Source organism: Rattus norvegicus, chromosome 5 (assembly GCF_021556685.1).
Source record: "Rattus norvegicus strain SHRSP/BbbUtx chromosome 5, alternate assembly SHRSP_T2T, whole genome shotgun sequence".
In the NCBI taxonomy this organism is placed as follows: domain Eukaryota; kingdom Metazoa; phylum Chordata; class Mammalia; order Rodentia; family Muridae; genus Rattus; species Rattus norvegicus.
The window spans coordinates 41004612-41025000 of NC_141538.1; the positions used below are offsets into that span (position 1 = coordinate 41004612).

A 20389-nucleotide genomic window follows, 5' to 3' on the forward strand; every position below is an offset into this window, starting at 1 on the left:
AGGAGGTGAATCCTTGTTGGGGTAGGTGTGACCTTGTTGGAACTTTGTGTCACTTGTCACTTGGAGTGGGGCTTTGGGGTTTCCAATGCTCAATCCAAACTATTCAGGAAGAACAGTTCTCAGTTACTCCCCTGCGCCATGTCTACTTGCATGGTATCATGCTTCCCTCCATGATGCCAATGGACTAGCGCTATGAACTGTAAGCCAGCCTCAATTAAATGTTTTCCTTTATAAAAATTGCCGCGGTCATGGTGTCTCATCACAGCAATAGAAACCCTAAGACAACTGTATAGATAATATTTTACAAAGTCCAAAATATTTACAACCTTGTCCTTGACAGAAAAAGGTTGCAGATAAGGTGTGCCCTTGCAGAAAACGGTTTGCTACTACTGAAAATGCTCTGAGACGAGAGCAGCCCAGCAGATTGCACACCCTGATGAAGCCTAGTCTGGTTTTCTTCCTGCAGGTTGTAGAGCATCAAAAACTCACAAAAGGCATAGTTCTGGAATATCTCATTTGCAGATTTAACCCAGAAGACTCTCAGAACTTTCAGTCATTTAATTCCTCCTGCCTTTCCCAAAGACTACCGCCATGCAGCACTGTGGCACTGTGATCCTGCAGCATTTGGGACACGCTGTTCGCTCAGAACTCCTTGAGCTGTGTAGTATGTTGACCTTCCTGTTAAGATTTGTTAGATGGGACTTGGGAGGGGAGCAGTGAGTGAGTGTGATAGGTGCTGTATGGGAAAGCAGACACCAGAATGGAGGCAGATGAGGAAGTTCACTGTGGGAAACACCTGCAAAGAGTAAAATTGAAGGAATTAGTTGGGAGACTAAATGGAGTGAGTTTCTGCGCTCTCTCTCTCTCTCTCTCTCTCTCTCTCTCTCTCTCTCTCTGTATGAGTGTGTGTGAGTGTGCATGTACACATATATACACAGTGGAAAAAGGAGTGCCGTTAAAAAGCTCATTGCTTTTCTATCTGAGCTACCCTGGTTCAGTTGCTAATAATAGCTTCCCTTTCCTTAAATTTCCTTAAAAATTTAAAAACACACTTCAGTTAATTTGTGTGTGTGTGTGTGTGTGTGTGTGTGTGTGTGTGTGTGTGTGTGTCAGAGTATGTGAATCAGAGGATAGCTTGCAGGAGTTGATTCTTTCCACATGTAGACTCTGGTCTAAGTCAGGTCATCAGATTCAGTGTAAGTGCCTTTTACCCAATGAACCATCTACCCTGCCCTATTGTCTGTCAGTAGCTTCTCATGGGCAAGCACTGAATAGTGGCTTCCTGCACCTACAGAGACACTAAGGTCAGTCAGACCTCAAGTAAAGACTCATTATACTGATGTTCCCTGCTTCTCAAAGTCAGTCCTTGATTTCTCAGGTAGATTCCTTTTCTGAATACTTCGAAACCCCTTGGCAGTGATCAAGAGCTACCTCCCTGGAGCTAGTCCAGGATCTCTTAGGTCTTATACTGTCCAGAATATTGTTTTTCAGTAGGTAATAATACAGCTCCCTTAATGAGCAGGCATTTCACTATGGTTTCATTCTGACATAACATTGAAAATAAAAAGAACAATTGCCATTTTTCTCACTCCAGAGACTAGAACGCTAATGCTTGAAGGTGGAGAAGGATCTTCCAATCAGAAGTCAGGATTCCTACTGTCTCTACTCCTTTGTGTCTCTCACAAGACCAAATAGCCATCTGTAGACATGACCTTCCCTTAGGTAACGTCAGCAGGGCATATGGGTTTCTCCCACTGAGAAGATCCATATTGTAATGCCCTCAGCTTTTCAAAAATGTCTGGGTACACTAGTCTGTATAATAACTTAAAATGATTACTGTGTTATTATGTAAAAGTCACAATTGTAGACTTTCTAGAAAAAGAGTTTGGTCTCAGCAAAGAGCAAATGTGGTGTGGAAGTGTGCTCCCATGCCAGAAAGGTGTCCTTCAAGGCACAGAAAGAAAATGAAAAGTACAATAAAAGTGATACCTACCAAAGAGAGTGTACAGAAAGCTACTTCTTATAGAGTATTCTGAAGGCAGCAAAGGCTTAAATGTGAAAACTCAAACCATAGGAAACCAAGTTAAACCGTAGATGATGCTACCAGAGAGACATGGCAGGGAAGCTGCACCCATGAAAGCTCAACAAAATGGTTTTCTGGGCGGGACCTGAATGATGACAGTGCCAGCTGACATGACATGTGGATATGGAAGAGTTTGGAAGGTTCCAACCATAGGTAAAGAGCTACAGGCTAACAGTGGCTGCTGAGAGAGGGACAATCAGTTTTCTCCAGGGATGAACTCCCTGATGGGTAATTCAATCCCAAGAGGTCAGCCCTGAAACACACACACACACACACACACACACACACACACACACACACACACCACCACCACCACCACCACCACCACACGCACACGTGTACATGCACACACTTGAACACACACATGAACACAGATACATAAGCACACAATCACACACTCACACATAATCACAAATGCATACACAGTCATACATACACACACAATCACTAACAGCAATACTAAATGGAACAGGGAGGTGTGTGTGTGTGTGTGTGTGTGTGTGTGTGTGTGTGTACATATAAATACACATATAGACATAGATTACCTATAATATCCATATATATTATATGTATATATGGAGTCATTAATTCAAGAGGGAGTTGGGGGAGGTTGGGGTGAAAATTATCTGAATATAATACTCATGTATGAAATTTTTAAAAAATAAATTAATAAAAAACTAAACAAAATTAAATGAAATGTTTTAGAGCTATGAGCACAAGAAATTTCCTCCACATGGGAAATAATACAAATGCATTAGCAGTCAATCAAACCACTGTTTCTCTGGTGCCAAGCAGTCTGAGTTTGATTCCTGCTTCTACACTTACTCAACATACGATTTTATTGTCAGAAGCATTTTGAGTGAGTTTCTCACTTAATTCCTGCATTAGCAGCATAGAAAATATTACTGCAGCCCCTGCACTGATGTGGACACCGCTCAACAGTACTTACTTAATTCACCAGGACCCACCAGACAGTGAGGGAGAGAAGGGGTGAGGGACAGGGGGACAGGGAACTCAGTCTCTCTCCTCTGCTCAAGGTCATTTTCCTATCGAAAATGTAGTGGGAAAACTGCTCAATTCTTTTTCACCTGCAAGGCAGATTCCTCATGCAAATTAATAAGCCAGGGTTTCCTTTATTATCGTGTGAGCCCAGGCCACACTGAGTGTGCAAACAGTGCCTCTGCTTGCAGGCTCACAAAGGAGAGGCTCAAGACTTGGGACTGATGGCAGATATGCAGGAAGTGATACTGTGGCCTATGGTACCCTGCCTCTCTTGCTGACAGCCTTATAGCATCATTTCCAGTGCTTAAAAAACCAAACCAAACCAAACCAAAACACTCATATTAGTGCCTGAGCTTTGAAAATAATTTATGACTATATTTTATGAAAAATTAGGTTTGAAAGCAAAATTTGTTCAGCAATTTTCCCTTTGTCTCTTGTTTCAACATATGCACATACCTTTCTTTGCCATCAATGTTCCGACCAAGTTAGTGAGGGAGTGACAAATGACGGACCTACAATGAACATTGTTCTCTCTCAAAGTCCATAGTTCACGTTACAGAGTTTATTCTTAGTTTGAATCCTTTGAGTTTGGAGAAACATACAGTGACCTAGATTCATGCTAACATATAACCATATAGAATATCTCCCATGCTCTAAAATTCTCCTCCCCCCATGGACAGACATTAATTCCAGTACGGTCTTCATGGTTCTACCAGCTACACAAAGTCATTTAGTTATAGTCCATAAAGTATGTGGACTTTTTGGATTGGCCTTCTTTACTAAGTAATATGCATTCAAGTCTCTTTATTTTTCTTCTTTTTTAATAGCGCAGGTTTTGTTTCCTGCGCTACTGTCTGTGTGTGTGCTTGGTTTATTTAGCCATTCACCTGCTGAAGGATATCATGGTTGCCTCCCAGTTTGGCAATGTCGGTACTAGAATGGTGGTATGCAGGTTTTTATGGGGGATATTGTGCCTTTAAAAGAGCAAACATATAGCCTGTGGACATCGGAGGAAGAGAAAGCTAGCCTGAATTATAACTGCTTCTTCAGAAAGGTTACGACATAACTGAACTGTACCTGGTATGACTGACTATCAAATATCCCCCACAGGGTCATGTTCTGAACACTTGGTTCCTAGATGGTGATACTGTTTTGAAAAATTCTGGAAACCTTAGGAGGAAGGACTTATCTGGAGGGAAAGAGTCACCAGGATTGGGCTGTACAGAGAGTCATGTCCTTGACCTTTGCTGTACCTCTCTCTCCCCAGGCTTTCTACTTCCTATCCACTGTGGTATAAACTGCTGTGTTCTCCTGGACCAATGATGGACTGACACCTCTGAATCACAAGAAAAAAGGAATTTCTCCTCGCTTATATTGTCTGTGTCAGGTGTGTTGTTCCAGCGATGGGAGAAATAACCAGTCCAGTGATGATTTTTAATGTGGTGTTTGTTGAACAGGACACCTACACAAACCCGGCTATGGATATAAAGATACAGAATAACTAATGAGATTCAGCTGGAAGGTTGAAGAGCCTTAAAAAAAAAAAGCAAAAACAAAAACAAAAAAAAAACCAAAAAACAAAACAAAGCAACAACAACAACAACAAAAAAAAAACCCAGCTGAAAGTGATATTGGTGTGCCCTGAATCTGCTAGCTTGGTCAGTTGAGAGCTTCGGGTGAAACACTATATTCTGCTAAATTGCCCTGTCCTCACGGCTGCTTGCCACAGAGTTCTAAAATCGACAAGTAGAGCATGGACAGGAGCTCCTGGCAGAGAAGATGTTTTCAGTAAACTCTAGAAGGCCAACTGCTGAGTGGCAAGAAGGAAGCCAGGACCGGAATGTTCCCCTGCCTTGGGAAAGTGGCAGTTTCCTGAGACCTCATCCTGACCATGAAGAACAGCTGCTACAGACTGAATCAGTTACTTCGGTGAGAAAATGGGTAGTTTGGTAACACATACGTCTCTTCAGAGGTAATTTTTTTCTTTTTCCTAGACAGGGTCTCATTATATAGCCCTAGCTGGTCTGGAACTCATTATGTGGATCACGGACTAACCTCGAGTTCTAGGATACCATCCTGCCTCTGCCTTCCTAATACCGAAACAATAGCATGAACCGCCACAGTGGGCCCTCAATAAATCTTGAAACATGGCAAGGGAAACTTGGTTTCATTAAGGGCATAGCAATCGTGCTTGCGAGGTAGTTAGGATTTCATACACATGACTTTAACTCTGTAGCTTTTCTAGAAAAGTTGGCTTAAAGAAAACCAAAAAACAAGCACCCAAAATCCCCAGTCCTTGTGGTCTTTCTTAGGGACGCACTCGCTAACCTTTAAAACCTGGCTCCTGTTCTGCCGTTCTATTGACGAGAAACTCTCGAGAAACTTCCCAAATGTCATATTCCGTCTCTCTTTTCATGCTGGTCTTCTGAACTTCTCTGTGTCCTCTGATAACGTCTGACACTCCAGGGGCACTTACCTCAGGCTGCCTGTTCTAGTGCCCCCACACGTTAGCCTCCTCCATACATTTCTTTTCCACTTCAGATATCCTCATTGTGGGCACACAGACATGATCCACACTTGGATCTGCCCAGCCCCTCCCCTGTCCACCGGGTTTCTGCCACCTCCCCTGTCCCTTAAAACTCATGTGGGCATACAAACACCAACAATGAAGGTGGGGGCTAAGCCCTTGACAAATGTTCAATTACCCAAATAGGCCGTGCTTCTGCTCCTGAACAGGCTATCCCATTTTATTTCCTGGTTAGTTTTACTTCCTACCTGCCACTACTAATGTCTGGCCCATCAATCTATGCTGGCGTTTTCCTTCTTCCCCCACCTTCTCGGACCACACCTGATTTCCATTGTTATCTAGAAGTATTGTTAGTACCTGTGCTTAGCTTGCATTTTAAAAAATTCGTGAGCAGAGAAAGCAGCCTGTTGACCAGAGAAATTGCTGTGGAGGTCTATCAGTTTGTAGAAATGTGTTAGAGAAGAGAGACATTTTTACTTGTTTTACATTATGGACATAATAGTCTAGACAGTACTTAGACTACTGTCCTTAAAGTCTCCACAATTCCTAAGAAGCACCCCCAAAATAAGAGTTGATCTGTAAGGTGCCAGGGCCTGGAATTTTAGAAATATATCTCTACCTGAGGTTCCCTGGACTGTCTTCTCACGCACAGCTTGTCTGCCCGTTCTTTTGGCCCTTACGTTCTTCGCTTTAATTTCAGTTGTCCCATGTCTTGGAAAGACTTATAAGACATTTGAAGGATAAAATCGTCAGCTGGTGACGGTAGTGATCAATAACTGGTGTCACAGTGAAAGCTGCTCATCCTTAGCTACGTGGAGGTGATGCCAGGCCAGAGCAAGTGTCGGTCACTCTCCAGGACCCCAGAGAAGGAACAAAGCATGTGACCTACGCAGAGAGCATCCTCTATGCTGGGGAGAAGAACAAGCAGACCATCCGCCACCGTGTATAACACCACTGCAGAAGAGTCCCTGCCTCATTAATGTGCCCATAAACATGCAGGACCACAGAACACCTGGGGCATAATGATAAGAAAGCAAGGTTGGTAAGACCCAAGGGCTGCGATTGACGCTAATAAAAATGGCAATGCCACGCTTCATTAAGACTAGAAACAATGTTGTCAAATTAAGGTGTCCATTAATTTTAAGATGCGCTCAAATTTGAGCTCTTAAATTGTTTGGGGAGGGAAAAAAAGTAAGCCTAAGAATGGATAAAATATGGTTAAAAGCATCCGTCATGAAAAGAATATGCTAAAGCGAAATTCCTTTCTAAGATCCTTGACCCTTCAGGTGGGCAGCCGGGATTGAGACTGTGCTGTGAAAATCTATAATTCATGAAAGATGGCATTCTTTGAATGGCACCAGGTGTTAACAGGATCTTTATGTCATCTCTGCTTTTGATTTTCTCAGGCAACTTCTTAATCTTAAAATATAAGATAAATTGTTTTTATTCCCCCGGAGAGTGGGGGTGTCGTACACGGAAGAGTATCTGAATATAACTTTGTTCTTTGGCATTTGAAGAAATTTAAGTCTCTTGAAAATTAAGAGACGGTTAAATGGGAAGCCTTCTATAAAGACGTAGACCCTGTGCTGTTGGTGAACAGCGTGCTTCTCTACAGCTGTGGCTTAATAAGACCTCGCCATTGGTAATAGCCTGGGAGGGGTGCTCTGCACACAGCCTCCAACAACCAGAAGCATGCACACTGGATTTCCTGCATGGGCTAGGATAAAGTGTGGCCTGCCACTTATCAGAAGGACATACAGGCCCTCCACAGTCAAGGCCTCCTTCTGAGTTAGAAGTGTACAACTATCTGAGTGCCGGTTACTACTGCAGTGATGAAGCACCAAGGCCGAAGCAACTGGTGGAGGAAAGGGTGTATTTGCCTTACTCCCCTGCATCACAGTTTCTCTTTAAAGGAGATAAGAACTCAGACAGGTCAGAAATCTGGAGGCAGGAGCTGATTGCAGAGGCCATGGAGGGATGCTGCTTACTGGCTTGCTCTCTGTGGCTTTCTCAACCTCCTTTCTTATAGAACCCAGGATAAATGGCCCCAGCCCCCAGGGGGCACCCACAATGGATTAAGAAATTAGTTAAGAAAAAAATGCCTTACAGCAGGACGTTATGGAGGCATTTTCTCAATTCAGGTTCACTCTTTTGAGGTAACTGTAGATGTGTCAAGTTGATGTAAAACTAGCCAGCTCAGTAACTGTTATTTTTTTTAAAGATTTATTTTATTATTTTAAAAATTATGTGTATGTCTTAATTTTTATATATTATATAATTCCATATGCATATGTGTGTATATGTAACAATTTTTGAGACGGGATCTCATTGTGTAGCCTGAAAACTTACTTTGCATTCCAAGCTATCCTTGAACTCACAGAACTATCTGCTTCTGCCTAGGCAGTGCTGGGATTAGAGGTGTGTAGCACCACTCCTCTTTTTGACTCTCCCTCATCATGATGGAGATGTGCACATCAAGCAGCAGGATGACTTGTTCAACATCAAAGAAGTCAAGAAAAAACCCACTGTTTTTCCTCTAAGTGATATACATCACAACATTACAGTCTTGCACTTCTTCTCAGTTTGGTGCTACAAAGTCAAGAGAAATACTTTTGATTGAAAACATAACTGTCGAATATTTGATGTCAGATGTCAGGTTTTGCTATTTTGTTTGATGGCATTTTGCTAAGCTATGGCTTCTGCAGTCACTTGAGGTTTTTGTTGTTATTGTTGTTTCTTTGTTTTACTCATGCTCTGCTGGGTAAACATGAGAATTACAATACAAAATTCAATCCCATTTTATACAAGTGTCCTTAATGTCCCTGATATGTACCATTGCTGTATTTATGTTTAGAGACTGAAGATATAAATGAAACTGAATTTTTAAGGAGGTGCTTTGATCAAATTTTCATTCTCTAAACCAGTAGCGATAAAGCAATATGGAGACTGCAGATGGCTCCAGCCTTCTCCTGTTTACTAATAAAAGCAGCGTTTTCATGCAATCAAGCCTTTGTGTTCTGAGGTGAACATAATATAATGATTGCATTTGCATTTTCAAGTATTGATCATGGTAGCATCTTCTGTAACACACCTGTGAAATTTATATTTTGGAAAACATTACTTTGCAACGTGAGGAGACATGATTCTAGTTTGGCTATGTTAGGGCAGCATTATAAAGCTCTGGTTGAAAACAGATAGGCTTTGGGGGAGTGGGGGCAGACAAAACCAGGTTTTAGTCTCAGATTTGTAATACCAATGATGTGTTTTTAATATACAAAATTAACCTTTCTTAACCTTGGTTCTCCCATCTGTACAATGGAAATGATCATAATAGCTATTTAGACACACACACACACACACACACACACACACACACACACACACTCAGTGATTAAATAAGGCATGCAAAGCACTTGACACAAAAACACATACTAAGAAAGATTAATAGCCACTGCTTGTGATATTGGTATTGAATGACAAATCTGTCAAAGAATGACTGCTAAAATGTCACACTGCTTGTCTCTGATCATGGATAGGAATCTGTGAACCCAAACCCACGAGGGTAAATGGCTTGGGAGAGGAGAGACAGCCCAGGAGATTTCTTGCATTTATAGACCTCAGCTTATCGGTTCTGTTTCATTAGAGTCAGAGATTCTTCTTTGGAGGAAAGGAGGGTGAGACATTCCACCATTGCTGATGGAGACAGAGCTGTGGAGCCCAACTCCTCAGCCTCAAGGCCTTCTCATGGGTCAGTTGGGGGGTCAGGGTTCAGAACACACACAGAGAGATATGCACACCTTTTCTATTTGTTTATTTGCTGTCTTCCCTTTCTACAAAGCTGACCTCATTTTGGAGAACAAATTCCTCATGGTGAATTTGGATGGCTATTGTAGGTCCTCAACCCTGAAACAGTCACTGATAGAAATTGCTGGTAGATACAGTTCACTGGTTACTGATCTTGGAAGTGTCAGTGTACTTTGATATCTAAGTGAAGTTTGTATCTTTTCTCCATAGGGGAAAACCACAAACCAACAACTAAAAAGACAGTTTGGGGAGGGGTACAGAAGTGGGGGTAACAACTTGTACTGTACCTAGAATATTAAGAACCTAGGTATGTTATTTTTCTGACTATTGCTTTAAGGGTTCCTTTTTAAATGACTTTTTAAAGGCATTTATTTTAATTTTTAAATGTGTGTGTGTGTGTGTGTGTGTGTGTGTGTGTGTGTGTGTGTGTAGGTACATCCATGTGAGGGCCTGCAGAGGTCAGAACACAAGGAATCCCCTGGAGCTGGAGTTATAGGCAGTTGTAAACACCATGTGTCAGGGCTAGGAACTAAGGTGTGGTTCCCTGTGTAGAGAAAATATCTTGTGCATTGTATGGATGCATTGTCTGTCAATTAAAAAGCCTATGGCCTATGGCTTAGGCAGAAAATAGAGGTGGGGCATCTGGGAGAGAGAAAGGATTTGGGGATAGAGCTAGGAAAGGGAGTTCCACCCAGGAAGATGTGAGGAAACAGATGTATAGTTCCTGAGCACAGATAACCAGCCACGTGACAAAATGTAGATTAAAATAAATGGGTTATCTTAAGTTGTAATTCTAGTTAGCGTAGAGCCTAGCTATATAGACAAACTATTTGTAAATATATTTCCAGGAGCATGGGGCTGAGAGGAAGAATAGGACCTAACCACAACACCCCTGCTCTCTCAAGCCATCTTTCCAGACCCCTTTTTTGTCCTGTCATCTCAGATCCTCAGTATTGTGTGTGATGGGTGGGATACATGTTAACATTATGAAAATAGTTTCTTTTCCTTGCCTAAAACTGGTATAGATTTGCTTCAAAGCACAGGTATGTGGGATTTTTCCAGAAAAGTGAACATCTATTCTGAAATTGTGAAGTATCAGTCTAGTTTTGCAGGATCTCAGGGCTTCATTTCTGCCTACCCTCTTTTCTTTCTCAGCTGTAGTCACCCAGGCCTCTTTGGGCATGAACTTAACAATGCTGTGCATTTGCTAAACTCCTGGCTATGTCCTCTGTCCATAAAACCCACCCTCTACACAACTACTATGCTCAAGTCAGGTCCTTGCTCAGATATGACCTCCGTGGAGAGACACCCTCCTCATCCTCTCTGAGTGAGTAGGCTTTCACTCTCTGTAGTTTTCTTGTTGTACTCAGTTTTCACCCAGCTTATTGGTAATCGATATTGTATAAATTGTATTTCTTGTATGTTCACTTGGTGGCTTACTACTGCAGTAGTGCCCAACACCTTCAGTCTCTGGAGGCAGCCAACATTTTGTTCATTGTTCCAAGTACTCTTGAGCTCTTCTCCATTCCTGTTTGGATCCCATAAGTGTCACCCCAACCATAAGTGTATTACAGTACGTTTCCCACTCAGAGTCACTCAAAGTCTACTTAGAATGTTATTCCTCTATTTCACTGCTTTTGCGTTTCCCCCAGCTACTCGTATGGTGGAACTCAGCTGAGATTTTGTCTGCTTTGATGCTTGTATAAGATAACATATAATAAAAATAAAACTCATCACATACAGGATGATGGATTGAGCTCAGTGACTCAAGGCTCTGGGTTCAGTACTCATATCTTAACAACAACAACAACAACAACAACAACAACAAAAACAACATAGAAAAGACAGACTCATGGAGCTGGAAAGCTGGCAGATTCTTAATGAAGAGATGTACAGGGAGAGCCTTTGGAGCATCATGGGCATTGGGTACAAATGAAATAACTACATGATCTTATTGCTGGGAAAGAGGATCTAACAAAGGGCCCTCGGATGAGGAGGGTGGAGGCATAAGTGGGGTTCATTCATCAAGGGTCTGTGGACCACCGTAAGGAACTGGAGCTTTACCCTTTGAAATATAAACTGATAGCACAAATGTTTTGCTAGAATAACCATGATGCTAAAACAGGTGTCAGAAAAGGTAAAAAGAATTCATTTCAGATAAACTTGATAATGGCTACCCATGTGCTACTATTTGAAGGCTGATGCTAAAAAATTAAAGAAGGAAGAAAGACTCCTGATTCAAACCTTTTGATCTCTCCTTTTCCACTGTTCTTATAGCATGACCTTATATGGTCCTGATGTGTCCTTTGATTTCCTTCTCATTTTAGAAGGAGGCCTGAGGTCACTACAAGCAAGAGGAATGCCCTTCGAATTCATCCTTAGCCACTTGCCATAAGGGTTCAGAGAGCTTGTTTTGCCAGACTGAGTCTTCCTAATTGGCAATTGCATTCAAACCCATGTACATGGTTTATAGATGGCAGGTCTGTATGTGATTTGTACTCTTAATCCACATCCCTCTCTCAAACCTTTCAAAATCATCCATATAAACTTCACCTTTGCCCTCCCCCAGATCTTTCAGTGTAAAGAGAAAACAAGCAGCCATATTTAAGGACTCAATGTGCTTCTGATAACACCAAAACTTACAGAACAAAATTTCAGAATTCTAAGGCAAATCTCTGGGTAGTGCTTTAGAACACCCTTGGGTTCTATATTTTATCACAATGAATTTCTTAGAACTTATTTTATGTTTAGATCAAATGATTATTCTGTTTCTGGCCTGTGCTGATACAGCATTTTTGCAACTTGAGAGAATCCAAATGCTATGGGAGACCTGGGATTCATTTCCTTACCCCCTTGGGGAAAAGTTCTTTTGCAGGCATCAAACACCCAAACCCTTTATGACTTCCAAACTGTATCTCTTTATCACAAGCAACATGGAAGGGGAGAAAAGGAGTTAGGCTTGAGAAAGAGGCCACATGCCGAGAAGAGCACAGTATCTCAGACACAGAGAATTTTCTGGAATAGTTTCCACAGCGTCATAAAACATCTACCTTCCTGAGGGGAAAGGCCCAAGCATCCTTCATACACTGCTGCTGAAACACAGTATGCAGCCTCTTTACTGGGCCCAACAACCAGGTTTCCAAACAATTTTTTTTGTAATTTTTCCCTCCCCTTTTCATGTGTCTCACCAGGCCCTCACTCGTGTCCTGTGACCATACTGTCCAATTAATAAATTTATCTTAAGTTATAATTTGTCCCATAATAGTATCTATTTAAATTGTTGGGATTTAATTATTGATAACTCCTTCTGTTTACCTCCAAATTGTCCCTGTTGTGTCCTTATTCTATAATTACTTGCTCTATAAGAAATTTGAGCAATCTTAGACAAGTAAAGTCTGCCCCATTTAAAGAAACCCAGATCAAGACTGATCACAAAGGCAGGCACTAAGGAGAAGCTACTGAGTGCTTACTGTGAGTCAGACTAGCACTGTAGGGAAGGCATTGGAGGACGCAGTGTCTCTGTGAGATCCTTACCGGCTAGTAAGAGGAAATGTGATGATAAATTCAGAGAACAGTTAGATTGCATAGAATATTTAAAAATAGTATGGGGAGGAGAGGAAAGCTGTGACAGAAATCGGGAGGAATAAAGAGGTTGGTAGCAAGGCAATCTGAGGTGGAATGGACTGCAGGGTATCCCTGAGAGGTTGCCATTTGAAAAAAAATTAGGCTTGAAAGAGATAATGTAGTTAACACCAGATAGGATAGAGGATCACTCCAGACAGAGGGTACAGCCAGCAATGCATATAGCCTCAGAGCATGTCCAAGGAAGAACCAGAAGGCCAACGTGGCTGGGCATGAATAACTGAGGATGATGTCGTAGGCAAAAAGCTTGAGAGACGGGGTTGGGGATTTAGCTCAGTGGTAGAGCGCTTGCCTAGCAAGTGCAAGGCCCTGGGTTCGGTCCCCAGCTCCGGAAAAAAAAAAAAAAAGCTTGAGAGACAATGTGAGAAAGTCTGTTTGTTTTTTTTTAAATAATTCATTCCCTGTCACCAAATTAAAGGTCTTATGCTGATTACCCCACACCTGGGATTCTAAATCAGTTACAGGCAAACACATTAGAAACCACTAGAAGCCTATGCTTGCCTTATATGTCTCAGGACATATCTCTCACTAAAGCTAAGACTCTCAGATGTTGCACAATTAGTAATAGGGAGCAGGTCCTGGAACCATCATTTCTCCACAGTAACTATCCGTATAGAAAGATTCCAGAAATAGTCTTTAAAGAGTGTCATTTTCTTAACCAAATAACTTTGTTTGCCTGTTTGCTACTGGCGATCAAGCATTTCCGCTAAAAATCAAAGAGGGAAAAAGCCACAGATGATGTAGGCGTTTGAAGGAACACAGAGAAGTGTACCACAGAGCTTCCTGAGCTCACATTCTTCCGAGCTTTTTTTTTCTGTGACCTGGTGCCAAGGTCTTACAAAAATTAGGTCAACTCTTGATGGCCTTCCATTGCCTCAGCATTAACTGCTCTCCTTCAGGTCTCAGCTTGAATGCTCAGGCACTGTGAGTTCAGGGGTGATTTTGTGCATCTTTTTTAAAAAAAAGATTTATTTATTTATTATGTATGAGTACACTGTAGCTGTCTTCATATATACCAGAAGAGGTCATCAGATCTCATTACAGATGGTTCTGAGGCACGGTGTGGTTGCTGGGATTTGAAGTCAAGACCTCTGGAAGAGCAGTCAGTGAGCTATCTATCTCTCCAGCACAGGGTGATCTCAATGCACACAGATGATCTCAGTGTCCTTGGATTCCAAATATGGGAATGGTGTAGGAAAGGTCAGGAATATGTCCACTTGGTCACTGCCAGTGAAGCCTTTTCTATTCTCTTCATCCAGAACAGTGTCTGTAACTCTAAACTTCCTGCTACCCATTTCTGGAAAGTTGTTTATTACTGAAGATTCATAGTATCCTGGCAATAAACAAGAACAATCTTCAATTTGCTTGGGTGGATTATATAATGAATTGAATCCTCAAGGTTGATTAGGTAATTATAACCCACTTAAAAGCAAAGTCTATGATATACATCACTATGAACACTTCACCTGTAAAGGAGAGTGGACCAAGGTGAAATTATACCTTAAGTAACTCCAGAACAGCAATGTACACTAGGTTTTGAGACAGAAAAATGTGAGTTTTTCCTGTCAAAACTAGCATTTCTCTGTGACCTTAAGCCAAGGGCATTTATTGTCTCGACTGTTTACCTGTAACTAGGACCAGTAGAGATAATCTCAGAGGGTTTATATGAGAATTAAAGTAGAAGTAAATAAGAAATACTATGTCACTCTAAAGCCTCTCACTGAGGGAAGGTGCAGTTATTTCCAAGATGGTGGCCCGCAGCTCTGGTGTACATGTAGTGATGGCACAGTACTCTTAAATTCAGGGGAGAGATGAAGTAAATGAACGCACAGACTCTACTGTTTTACCTCCGAGTCTGATCTATAAATTCTGGAGTTCAAAAGCTTCTGTCTGTACGGCTGGAGGTTCCCACTGTGGAAGAGTTCCGAGGGGGATTTCTCCTAGCTTGCTTGAGGAGCCATTGGTGAGACTTGACTCTCCACTCTGATCCAGGCTGATGGTGAGGAAGGAATAAGACCTGGGCAATAGACAACATTCCCTGGTTGGTATGGACTGGAGAGATTCTAAGCAGTGACAGTCTCATTTGGTTGAGTAAGAGGAACTACTGCCTTAATGGGAGGATCACAGTTGTGAAAGAAACCTAGAAGCCAAACAAGTGTTTCCTGTATGTGCATGTGTGTGGTATGTGGGATGTGTGTGTACATGCCTGTGAGTCTGTGCATGTTCATGTGTGTATGTGTGGCGTGTGTGTGTGTGTGTGTGTGTGTGTGTGTGTGTGTGTGCGCGCGCGTGTGTGGGCATGCATACCTTGGCATATGAAGACCAGAGGTCAGCTTCAGACATTGTTCTTCCTCTGACTATACACTTTGCTTGTTTGTTGAGACAGGATCTTTCACTGGCCTGGAATGTATTAAGGAAGATTAAGGAATCCCTGGAGATCCATTGATCTCCCTTGGGCTGGAACTATAAGTCTTACCATGCCTTTTTCTTTTTTTAAATATAGATTTTAGGAATTGAACTTGGGTCCTCAAACTTACAGGGCAAGCCCTTTACTGAGTGGGCATTCCCTACAGTCCAAATTTCTTATTTTTAGAGGCAATGCACACAGATGTTAAGACTGGATTCTAGAATTAGACTGCTTAAATTCTAGTTCTGCTCTTGTTAGGGTCTGATGGCATGTCCTTATACAAGTTATAAAATAAATGTCTCTTCAGTTCTCTCATCTGGAAAATGAGATAATATTAGTGTTCGGTTTTAGTGTAAGGATTAATTGAACTAATTGTTATAATTTCCTTAGACTAGTACCTGAGATATAGTAAGATAAAATCCTCCTATATAATGTATTCAACTAGGCTTCTCTCTTCACATATAACAACAATTACAAATACTTTAAACCCTAAGTATTATTCCTTCTTGTATTTAAATCATGTAAAAAAAAAAAGGCCGATCCCATGTGTATATGTGTGTGTGTGTGTATGTGTGTGTGCGTGTTTGTGTTTTTGTGTGTGTACTCTTCGTTAAATCGACATTTGATCATATAATAACAGCTATCTTTTGCTTCTACATTTCTTCTTGTTGACCTTACTAGAATCCCGTTTTGGGGGTTGATTTTCTGTTCTGAAATTTTTACCTGGGACTCACCACCTCCTCTACCACACCTTCTCAGGGCCTCTGTAGGCTTATCAGAGGGAAATTCAAAGGTCACTTTGCCAAATTTCTCTCTGTGTCATTTAAGAAAAGATCAAATAGAGACTCAAGTGAAGATTTTTGAGGGCAAGTGTAATCCTAGAGCTGACCACTTGACCCTAGAATTGCAGGTCCTCATTCTGGAAGTAAAGGCTCAAGATTCCTCTCTTTCACACCAACAGGGCTCTCTGGAGAGCCACCACCATGAGTAATCTACATTTCTGTCCCACATGGGGTCCATTGTTTGTCAACATGTTGAGAGCCAGAGCTTCCTGGAGAGCCCTCATCAGATCTGTCTCTTAACAGGCAGAGCAGTTTGGGATTACATTAGTGGCAACATATTGTCCTCAGATCCCCATTTCTTAAGAACTAGGGAGATTGCACCTCCACTCCACAATGAGCTAGAATGATCCAAGGGATAAATAAAGGTGGCTGATGCCTTTCTGTTGGCTAGCTGAGGCTGTTTCTCACGTCCAGTGGGAAACACAGCATAGGAAAATGAAAAGACGTGATTTACACAGAAACAAATGCACCAGAGTAACTTTCTGACTGGAGCTCAGATAGGGTGGTGAAGATGGTTCAAGCCTAGGAAGACTTGGTCTGTTGAGGCCTGTCAGAAAACAGAAGTCACTCTGGTTCATTCCAAGGGCCCACTTTACCAAAAATCTCTATAAATGGGCAAAACTTGTTCATGTTTAATATTTCTATCATGAAATCAAATAATCCTCTCCTCTTTGGGTCTAGAGTTCCTTTAAACTAATGTCTAATGAATTTGTGACTGGGTCCTGACTTTAAGGACAAAGCAGAAATAACTGACATTCTTTCCTTTTTCAGAGAATAGGCATCATGAGGAACTGTTTTCTCCATCTCTTTCCTTCTTTGGAATTTTACTGACCAGTCCACAGGGAGCTAGAGACAAGGAGTTCCTGGGAATCAGATTCCAGGAGCCCAGAGAAATCATTAGACAATAGGACTTCCCACTTTGCAGTCTAACCAGGCAGAAGTCTTTTGTTGTGGTAGATGGGATATAATCAGATACCACACTGGTCCTGTTATGGACCTGGAACTGTCCAGAGTTCTTGGTCATTCTTTTAAAATTGGGTCACAGAAGTCCTAACTTTATTTCTCTTCCCACTGATGCATTATAAGTTGTGGCTTCTGCTGTTCTCTTTTTTTAGCCAAGTGCGCAGTAGCCACAAAGGCAGGAGAGGAGCAAAAATATTGTTGAGCCCACTCTAGTTCATTTTAGTATATTCATTGCATAGAAAACAAATAGCCAATGCTTCTGAAAGGACTGTTTTCCCGAGGCACTGTGCTGTTTAACTATTGTCACTCATTCTAATAGCAAGAACATATCAAACATCTACCTGTAGACACAAAGAGTCGATATTCCTGGTCTCTGATTCATTTCACTAATTCTTCTCAGATAGCAAAACGGTTATTTTTTTAAACATCATTTACTGTATCATTTACTTTATTTAACAGTAACCTATATCAATTCACATCAGGAGGGTAATTACTACAATCAGAGCAATACCTGCTTATCCTCTACCCACTCTTGTGTATTTCAATTGCATGTTTATCTTGAACAGCCTTCTCCAGCAGTAGAGAAGGAAATGTGGTAGAACGTCCTAAGGGTTTTAGCACTAGCGCCTGTAAGTGCTTCGTATCATCTATTAATTAAAATTAACTAAATCAGTGACTGTGACAGCTACTTTAAATTCCTGTATTCTATATTGTACCATAACTGTAAGGATTGTAGAGTCTTGGCTTCCAGAAGGGGATCAAAAAGTCAGGCCATCCTCTGGGTGTCACTGGTAAAGCTAAGCAGGAGAAAGTAATGATGAGTGAGATGCTGGAGATGAGAACAGGAATGGATGAGTGAGAAGGATAAGAGAAAAAAGTGGATTCCAACATTGCATATGTGAGCTGGCCAGCAGGCTGGAAGATGTCCAGGCAATAGATTTCTTTTATGTATTTATATTTTTAAATCTTTAATTAAAATATTAGATTGTTTATCTTTTCTCTTTCTCTCTTCCAACCCCTCCCATACACCATAATTGATATTCTCTTTTGCATTATTATTGTTGCAATTTATACTGGGGTGTGTGTGTGTGTGTGTGTGTGTGTGTGTGTGTGTGTGTGTAACCCTGCCAAGTCCATTTTTGTTGTTTGTGTGTATACGGTTGCTTTCAGGGCTAACCATTTGTATTGGATAATCAATCAAGAGCTCATTCTTGGGAGAGGCTAATTCTTCCTCTCTCAGTTACTTATGCTTCTTTGTGTAGAAGTAGGGCTCCATGAGATTTTCTGCCTTCCACATTAGCATGTCTGTCAGCATACTCTGTTTTTGCAACCTACTTTTAATAAGAGTTAAACCTCTCCTCTAGCCAGTACAGGTAATAGAAGAGTTATTAGCATATATGAGGGAAGTGGACCTGTTCAGCAATAGTTCTTTGGGGGTAAGCTTGATCTTCTTGGACAGCAATTCAATTCCGTAGCAAACACCAAATATGACTTAGCAGCTGCAGACCAGTCCTCTAGGCAAACAGACACCAGGCACAGACCAGCAGCTACAGTCTCCTTTCAGCAAGCAGACATCAGGCAGCTGTATTTCAGACCTCAAGAAACTGCCAAGTTTGCCACCCGGCCTGAGGGGAATCTGCTGAAGCTACAAACTGCTGCAGAAACCTCTTAAGGAGTTCTTGGGTGAGCTTCTCTCAATGGCAGAGTTATCACAAGTTGAGCTCAACGACGCTATGTAAGGTGAACCAATACATGTATGTCTTTAGGGAAGAAAAACAAGGCATAGCAAACCCAACCAAGGCTCAGTGCTCATGGCCCACTGTCTGTGGGGTGATATTTATACTCCGTCATCAAGACTCCTTTCACGTGTCTGCTACATCCAAACATCCTTTCACCTGTGTCTGCTTCAGGAAAACAGTCTTTTATGCGTTTGCTTTAGAAAGACATCCTTTTGCCTGTGTGCTCCAGCAAAACATCATTTGGCATAACTAACTTTCCAAAGAACTAGAAGTTTACACTTCACATGCCTATTGGTATTGTCATTTTCTGTCTCATTTCTACATACAGCCATCTCTAAGAGAAACAGTTTCACAGCAGATTTCCCTGACTCTTACAATCTTTCTGCCCCCTCTTCTGCAAGTCCCCGAGCAATAGATGTAGAAACTGCGCTGCTGCAAATGTATCTATTGGGGCGGGGGATCCCCAGAGGTCATTTATTTTTGCGTTGTGTCCAGTTGTGTTTTTCTTTTTTGTATAATAGTGTCCATTTGATGGAAGCTTCTTGGATGAGGGGAAATGGTTATACTTACATGTTAGTATAAGATTTAAAATGTCATTAAGAAATTATGCTGGCCTAGCAAAGTGACAAGTGTAAGTTCTCTTCTAAGATTCTCATTAGCCCTGGGTAGTTGGTTGGGTACCAGGCATGATTTCCCTCCTTAGGTAGCTATTGGTTACCACTGACGTGTGGTGCACTATTGTCTTTCACAGTTATCTTGTCATGCTGGCCTTTGTTGTGGCTCATAAGCATCCCAGATAGATGAGACTAGTGGTTGTTTCCCACCTTGGCAGCATGCACAGTACTTTATTTCACAGTATCAACTGTGGAAGCTAAGCCCCAGGAATGAGGCTTCCAGGTTAGACCCAGCTTAAAGAATTCAAGTCCTGGGTCTTAAGTGGGCAGTGTCTTCAGGAATAGGAGCTTGCCTTCTTCAACTCTGGGAGGTTTGTAAATGCAACAAAAATAGCCAATACTGTTTTGGGAGTCATTTAGACTACCCTAACCAACCACTTAAAAGGAAGTTTCTTGTGCCTGTGCCTGATGCTTTTTTCCCCCCTAGTTTTTGATTCTTGTGGGGAGTGTTGTTATCTCAAGTGGTAAATCTAGAATCTTGTGTACAATTATAGGTGATAGTAAAATAATATGGTTCCTTGAGGTTTTATCAAGCAATGATGGGGTTACTTGTCTCTAAACCTTTCTTCTCCATCTGCATTGACTTTGACCTTCTCTCCATTTCTAGTCCTTTCCCTGTCTTCATGTTTCTCCTACCATAATAACCTGTATTCTGCTATTTCTCTCTCAAGTGTCTCCCCCCCCTCAGTCAATAACCCCTTTATAC

The 20389-nt window shown here is 41.6% G+C and overlaps 1 protein-coding gene across 3 annotated transcripts in view; it reads right to left on the bottom strand.

The window, feature by feature from the left end:
* Positions 1-303: 303 nt before the first annotated feature.
* Positions 304-20389, bottom strand: part of LOC120102844 (uncharacterized) — a 67454-nt gene continuing 47368 nt past the window's right edge. For 2 of the 3 annotated variants that reach the window (XR_015620171.1, XR_015620170.1), the window contains 2 exons: positions 14906-15075; positions 13420-14391 (listed from right to left, as the gene is read on the bottom strand). Coding sequence is in view for 1 of the 3 variants with exons in the window: in XM_087551499.1 (XP_087407625.1) it covers positions 692-796 (105 nt within the window). In the remaining 2 variants the exon portion in view is untranslated. Of the gene's footprint in view, positions 797-13419; positions 14392-14905; positions 15076-20389 lie in introns of those variants that run through there. The other variant, XM_087551499.1, reaches the window with a different exon arrangement.